The sequence below is a fragment of the Halyomorpha halys genome, unplaced genomic scaffold (assembly GCF_000696795.3).
Source record: "Halyomorpha halys isolate HHAL.00 unplaced genomic scaffold, Hhal_1.1 Scaffold299.1, whole genome shotgun sequence".
Classification (NCBI taxonomy): Eukaryota; Metazoa; Arthropoda; class Insecta; order Hemiptera; family Pentatomidae; genus Halyomorpha; species Halyomorpha halys.
The window spans coordinates 858,700-866,898 of NW_027107963.1; the positions used below are offsets into that span (position 1 = coordinate 858,700).

General features: G+C 28.7%; 1 protein-coding gene across 1 annotated transcript in view; it reads left to right on the forward strand.

The window, feature by feature from the left end:
- LOC106680938 (zinc finger protein 391) overlaps positions 1-6,174 on the forward strand; it is a 204,513-nt gene extending 198,339 nt beyond the window's left edge. Inside the window, exons 7-8 of the mRNA XM_014420980.2 lie at positions 1,256-1,339; positions 4,701-6,174. Of these exons, the coding sequence (XP_014276466.1) occupies positions 1,256-1,339; positions 4,701-4,807 (191 nt within the window). The 3' untranslated portion in view covers positions 4,808-6,174. The remainder of the gene's footprint in view (positions 1-1,255; positions 1,340-4,700) is intronic.
- Positions 6,175-8,199: the final 2,025 nt, after the last annotated feature.

The window sequence follows — 8,199 nt, forward strand, 5'->3', positions numbered from 1 at the left end:
TGTCTGTCTCGTCCAGTTTTCAGTAAATGGAGTAGCCGGGGCTGAGTTAGCTACTCATAAAGGAAGTCGGCGGTGTTTCATCAAGAAATAAATATTGATTCGAGAAAAAAAAATTGAAAAACATTTCTTAATCCTTCATGTGTGCTGGGGTCAAATATCTCCACCCTCAGTAAAAACGTGGCAAACTCGATTTATACTGGCAAGAGCTTGGTTCACAGTTGTTTAAGTTCAATCCTATCTTATACAAACAGCGGAGTAAAAATCGAAATAAATAAAAATACACAATAATAGAATAGTAAATAAATACATAAGTACATGAGGCTGTGTTGGTCTTATGTATCACTGTAGAACACTCCTTAATCTATAAAAATAAATAAAGGGTTAAGAAAACCTATAAGATGGTTAAAACAAACCAAAATAACTCACTTTGTTATTAAAAGCTTAAAGATCATTCGTATACTTAAATTGTGTAGGTGACGAAGATTTATTTAGTAAATTATATTAAATTGGTCTAATAAATTTCAACTTTATTATATAATTAATATTAATTGTACAATAATCATTGCATTGCACCTGGATATACCGTTAAGATTCATTTTTCTCTGCTATCTACTACTTATGAACTATGATTTTACATATTAGTACACAATAAACTAAAAGAAAAACAGTTTTGATCTAAAATAAAATAGAGATCGTTGTTTATTATTTTTACAGCAAAATATGTTTAGTTCTGTTATTTTTAACTTCATCATGTATTATTATACCTGAATATGGTTTATGTACGTTAGTAAATCACTCAATAAGCTTTTTATGGCTTTTTAATTTCATATAAATATGAATTAAATTAATATTTTCTTCTTTATACAATTCGAATATACCATTTAGCTATGACGTCACGGTTCCAACTGAGAGCGCCCTTTACTCCAAAAACGTATTCTAGTTATATTTATTTTACATTACACAAATTTATCATATCAGCCGTACTTTTTATATTATTTTACCTTCTTATAATCATTTAGTCCTTATATAATAATAAATATATACAACTTCAGAACAATTAATAAACATTTAGAAATTAATTCTGTTATTAAGATCACAATGTGGGTTGTCATTTATAATATCTTACTTTTGCACTATTATATAAATTTACCTAATTGTTTAATAAAATATTCTAAGTTTATAAAAAAAAATATATAATTAGTATATTTTTAATAATTTCATGAGTAAAATTTTCATATGAATGAATTTCTTTTAGGTGACAAGCCACACGCTTGCGAACTCTGTCACAAGAAATTCGCCCTAGCTTGCAATCTTCGTGCTCACATGAAAACTCATGAAGGTAAGGGAAATTAAAAACATAATAAAACTAGACTTTACGTAGTTCATAATAAAATAAAATAAATCAAAATGGTAATTTTAATTTACCTATTTAATTTTAATTATTTATCCAAATTTTATATTAGACAAAAATTGGATTAAAAAATATTTTAAAATTCACTTTTGATATGTTTTAATATTTTCTTTAGGTACGGAACCCCCCAATTTTTAATTAATGAACTATAGAAATAAAATGGATAATATGTAAACTATAAGAAAGCAAGATTTAAATAAATCCTATCAAATTTAGAATTTTACAACATAATAAATAAATTGAAAATACAAATTTATTTATGTCCATTCTCTCAGCTATTTATTTTTCTCCTACGTTACAGCCTTTTGGCTTACATTTACCATCAACTATAGTTTCCCTTTTTTACCTTAAAATTCTTGTTTCCTAGTTTAAATTATTTTTAATACAGATTATTTTTGTATATCTGTTTAAAGATTGATCTATGTTTAAATATATGTATCACTTAATACTTTAAACATTGTTATGTAGTTTCATTTTTATTTATTTATATACAATGTTTTTTTTTTATAATGGTAATTAGGAATGAAAATTCGGAAATTATTAATATAATTGGTGTGAAGTAAAGAAGAAATTTATTAATTACACATGAAATTGTTCATAATTGTGTTCTAGCCTTGTTAATGTTGTACGTTAATGAAACTGTTATAACTAATAGACTATTTTAAATAGTATAATTAATTTAAATATAAGTATAGTTATTAGTCGATATATTACCATTATTATTTTAGAAGTTTATCAAAATAAAAATGAAACTGCATACCTAATAAAGTATACTAAATAAACTGCATACTAAATAAAGGCGGGTAGTTCAGTGGTAAGCATTTTCTATAGCTGTGAGTCCTGTTGGTACGGGAGCCCTCCAGGCATACCCAGCCTTCTGAATTGGGTTTTATTAATTGGGTAAAAATCTGGCGGTCCAGCGCGACTCTGACCTCCTTGCACAATCGTTGGTCTAGTAATATTACTTCCTTACAAAGTACTGGACCTCAAGACTCTTCCTGGGTGCGGTACAGTTTTACTTATAATAATTTTAAGTTACGATAGTGAAAATATAGTACAACTGATGTATATAATGCAAGTAAAAAAAATATGAATATTTTAAGAAATTCTTTTTTATGAAACAGAAATAAATAAAGATAGTTGAGGGAAAGAATCAAAAGAACTTTTTGTTTTAAATGAATTACCTAACTAGAAATTAATGTATAATATATTGATAGGCTAATAATAAATAAAATTCAATCTGAAAAATAAATTCTTTTTCCGATCATAATAAAATCTAAAATATGCGTCATCTAGAAGGATCCACAGACAGCCATTTCACTTAAATATTCCTTATAAAATTAGATGCACCATGAATTCTACAGCGGCTTTGATGTAGACCATTATTGTTCTAATGCAAGATGGTTTACAAAACTGGCCACTTTGGAGGGGACAGACTAGCATTAAAATGCAATGCAAGACATTGAGGAATCCTGGCATACCAAGGGACCATGTAATCCCTGTGATCAAGAGGGTGCCAAATGAAGGGTCATAGACTAAATTAAATGTCATTTTGGTCCGCAGCCGAGGAACAGGTAGTGCCTTTTTTTACGGTGTCTATCGTAATCCTATTAGTGCGACGCCACCTTTCGGAATTTCCGCACTGTAATTTGGTCCAGCCGGGCTCCCGACGACCGTCGTAATGATCCCTTTTACTATAAGGATATTTATTCAGAAGGCTCTTTAAGACGTAACTTGCATCTACCTCTGCACATCGTCAAGGGAAGCATTACGGAAAAATTGTCCATTTTCTTGGGAAATGTATGAAATCCGTCGTACGTGACCGCTAAACGTGAATGTAGAAAGTAAAGTTCCCACGGGTCCTGTAACTCGGAAACGATTTAATACAATTTTCTTGCGTCTCTCTGGAGAAAGTGGTTTAAGGGGAATCCTTTCCGTCATTTATTTGTAATAAAAAAAATATATCAAGAACATGGAAGCAACTCTATTATATCTGAGTATCGAATTTTCCACGGCATCAATATCAATGTAACGATTGCAGATTTTGAGTTCGCAACAACAAAGAGTTTAAAATTGTATATTAAAATATACGTTAAACTAATTGATCAATAAATGTGATAAATGCCTGCTACAATAAAAAATATAAATAAATAAATAAAAATAAAGGATACCAGTACAAACTCTGTACTGTCTATTAGGACGCTTTATAAACTTTTTTAATTTTCCAACTATATTTTTTATTGTCGTGTTTAAACAGAAGTATATTATTTTTATTTAAAATTTGTAAAGATAACCAAAAAAAAAGAAAAAAATTAATAAAATCAATCAATCTAATAAAAAAATATATAGTTAATTTATCAACGCCTTATACTTATAACTCCTTACAATATATCTTCATTCATAAAGTTTTAAGATTTTTTTGTTATTTTAATCTTCCACCAATATATTTGTTACATTTATTGTCCAAAATAATTTAGAAGATCAATATAAAAAAATGTTGAAATATAACTGAAGTGCTTAGGTTATTCCTTTAGGAAATTGTAGAATTTCTACAATTCAGTAAAAAAATATGAATACTGATTCATACAGTGTTCATTTATTCTGGAACATGTCCTAATAATAATAATACAAACATATTTTATAGGTTTTAGTTGCAAATATAAAATAAAGTAATTAAGCTGATTAAAAAAAATTACAAATAATAATAAAGTAATTTTAGATCTTTGAACAAAAACTTGAAAAAAAAAGATTTACTAAATTAAGGTGGGTAGGTAGATCGAGGTATATGTTTGCATGCCTCTGGTGTTAAAACATCGATATAATATTAAAGAATAAAGATTTTAAATTGTATATTTCATGATATTTAATTTCTTGTTCAGATAATGGTTCAATAAATTTGATCGAAATTATAAATTCATGGAATCATGGAAGAAGGAATTCCTTGCTGGTCTTGGGGTAAAATGAAGGGGAGCTGTTTTTCTTGCCTTGTTCCAATCTTGTCGTTTCAAATAGGGGTCCCATGAAGCGGGTTTTTTGCTTCAGTGAAGAGCAAGCTTCAATTAAGCCTGGGCCAGGCCTCGGACTTGTAATGAAGCAGTTTAAAGCAGTCATAAAGCCAAGGTTCGGCTCTTATATCAAGCATTTTTAAACTTTAAAACAACATTAAACCGTCCCTGTGACCAATAATGTTGAAGTTTTATCGTATGTTTGAAAATATTATGTTTTTTTTTGAATAATAAAAAAAAAAAAAAAAACGATAAATAAAACTTTTTTTTTCTTTTCTCCACAGGAGAGAATCAGGAAGAATGCTCCAGGTGCTCCAAGAACTGCGGAGGTACCTGCGGAATGCTCAGCGAAGAATCGGCGCCGTCAGTGACAGAAGAGGATCACGAGTAGATTATTTGGAGGAGTTGCCTTTCAGATCTCATACCCCCTCTCAACATCCAAATAGACATTATTATAAACATATAGCTTTATATATCATATATACATTCTTCTTTCTAAACGATAATAATATTACTACATAAAGTTGTTAGACTAATTCAGCTTTTGTGATCTGGGCTATTATGGTTTATATGTATATAAATTGTTATAGAGAATCTAATTTTATCCGAAATTGTGATATTTATTCCATTACGATCATAATTAGTTATGTGAAGAGATGACTATATCAGAAAGCTTTAATTTTTAAGTATTTTGTCAGAGAAATTTTTTAATCAGATCTCTTCCGTCCAGAGAATGCTGTGAGACGTATACAAGACTTGTTCCAACACGAATCAAAACCATCATAAAACCTGTTTTATTTCTTAGTTTTGATTCGTGTTTGGAACATATCTATAGATAAGACTTGATTTAAATGTATAGCAAATTATTATAAAGCATTATATTAAATATAAATATTTTATTGTACTCGTTCATTTAGCTTCTGTTGAAAACTTTCCGTCCAAATGTGGTCTCATACATATTTAGATTTATGATTATGTAGATATTAAATTGTATTGTTTATCATAGTTGAATTTTAAATTATTGTTTATTTATAAAACTAGTTTAGTTACTATATGTACAAATAAAAAAAAAAATTAAAAAAAAAAAAAAAGAACAGATATGTATTAAGAAATAGTTACACATGTAATGTAGATCAGTCGATCAGGTCTTTGAATGAAAAGATCTATTAAAAGAGATATTATCATTTTTTTTTTTATAACAATACACACATTTAAATAAATTGTATAACTACGCTATGTTTAGTACAACGTATTCACTTGCATAGTTTAATAATAGATTGTTGGATATAAATATTTATTACAAACAATATTATTTAAATATGGATATTGAGATATTTGTTAATTATTGTTAGCTACAAATCAGTATTTTTTATAATACTGGTATATTTATATAGCATGCAGTCTAAGGGGCGTTAAAACTTGAGTCTTCTCACGCCCTCATGAGTATTTTCAAATAGCTTTAATGTAAGCAGTTTAGATATTTATTCTCTAGTTTTTAGAAAAAAAAATCGTAGCAATACTAATGCTATTTACTGAATTAGAAATTTGTGATTTAAATTGCAATGAGCATTGTACGCGTTACAGGGCTAAGCTTGGCTTGGTTGCGTACAACCGGCTCCAACAATTGCACCTTGTACATAAATGTAGTTGGTCCCAAGGTTTCGTTGTACATTGTTTTCTCTAGTCATGTACATATTTATCTTGTGTATACATCTCTATACAATATTTTTGTAAAATAAACAATCTTTATATCTTTATTATTTAAATTTTTTTTTTTTTATTACCCTCTTCATCGCGTCTGAATGATTATGGCGCCTAATGAAGGATATGTATGTAATAATGACTTCAAAAAAAAAAGATTTACTTTATAAAAATATATATTAAACATATACTTCCCTAGCTAATAAATAAAGTAAAAATCTTATGCGGTGCAAGGATCGTACCCAACTTAGAGTTGAAATTAATTCTTTGGTATAGAATAATTGAAAGTAAAAACTAACTATTGTTAAAATCATGAAAACACGAAAATATTTGTTTATAATTTCACTTTATACATTATAATTTCGCGGTATCCTACACACTTATGTTGCTAATGTTATTTTGAATCAGGACAAATATTTCTCCTTCAGTTACGTATCAATTTCTCTCATAGGTTATTTATAGTTCATGTATTGATTTATTTTTATTATGGCTTTATTGTTGATTAATTATTTTAAATAAACGAAATAAAAAGCAGTTATTGGATAACAATTTTCGAAATTCAGTATTTAATTTTTATCACACTAATTTCAATGAGACTTGGCTGATATTAAAAACCATTAAGGTAGCTGGTCCAAATATGGTCTACATAAGTTTTGAACAGTAGTAGCTCAGGCATGATTTTCAGTAATAATAAAATTAAGAAATCAATTTAAAAGAAAGTTTAGAAGGAATTTTAGGCGAATACCCAAATCATTATCAAAAGGCCATATTAAGACCAGGGGTCCCAAATATGTTCTATATAGTTAACTTTATTTCTTTTACCAAGAAAAAGTCAAAATTAAATTTCAACACGATTCAAATATTTTTTTTTAAAATAATTTATTTATAGTTATTTATAACTATATAAAAATATATACAAGTAAATTTGCTGCAGGTGAGATAGTGACATGATACAAACATGTGGAGAATGTACCCATTGATAGAACTTCAAGATTCAAATCATAAAAAAAAAAATATATATATATACATATATATATATATTGCATAAGCAATATCATAGGAATAAATTTAGGTTACTCTTCACGTTCTGGGCACACACCCTGTCAAGTCGGATGTCATACCCAACACAATTTGTGGATATAAGCTTGGAACATGCAACACATTACCATGTCTTATTAACCTTGGTAAAACGTCTTGCACTACTAATTAGCAACAAAACAGCATTGTTATGATGAAAAATATGAAAATAAAGGGTGTCCTAATATGATCTAGCTAGGGATCGATAGAAAATATAACTATAATGGGTAACCCCCTGTTTTTACTGAACCACTTCCTTTAGAAAAAAACGAAATTCAAACAAAACCCTACTAATATCCTGAAGGTAGAGATCCTAGAAGAAGCTATAGAAATCAACAGGTTCCCAGATAGCTCAACCATATCATTCACAAGAAACATGAGAACTCGCCTCAAATATAGTGACGACTTGAGTCCTTTGACTTCAAAGCTACACTGGATCCCAGAACCCGTTATTCCATAACTTCCAACAGTAATCCAATCTTTGCATTATTTTTTAGCAATGGGCTGTAACGAAACTAAAGGCTATAGTAAACTATGCCATATTTGGTCTCCCTACCTTATATGTATTTAACGAGTTCAATCATAATCGTAAGAGCCATTTTTCAATACGATTTGCAATATAAAGTATTTTTTTTAGCGAAAAAGTAGCAGTAACGACCCAGTCATTACCTTACCTTAAATACGTAATTTTCACTTTTTTATTGCAACTTTAATATTTCTGTGTAAGGCAGTTAACATACACCGTTTTTTCGGAACTGGGAAAGGAGGAACCTCGTGTATTCTTTGCAAAAGCAGATTAAAAATGTTTCATGATAGATATAAAATGTGTGAAATAACATTCAATCGCCAGGTCCCAACCCAAATCTCACTCCATTCCCAAATGTAATGAAGCAATATCCTCAACAGGTAGAACCATGGCTGTTACCAACACCAACAGTCAAAAATAATCACTTCAGCCGCAGTTTACCCCCAATTATCACATTAAAAAAGTTCAATCAATTTAAA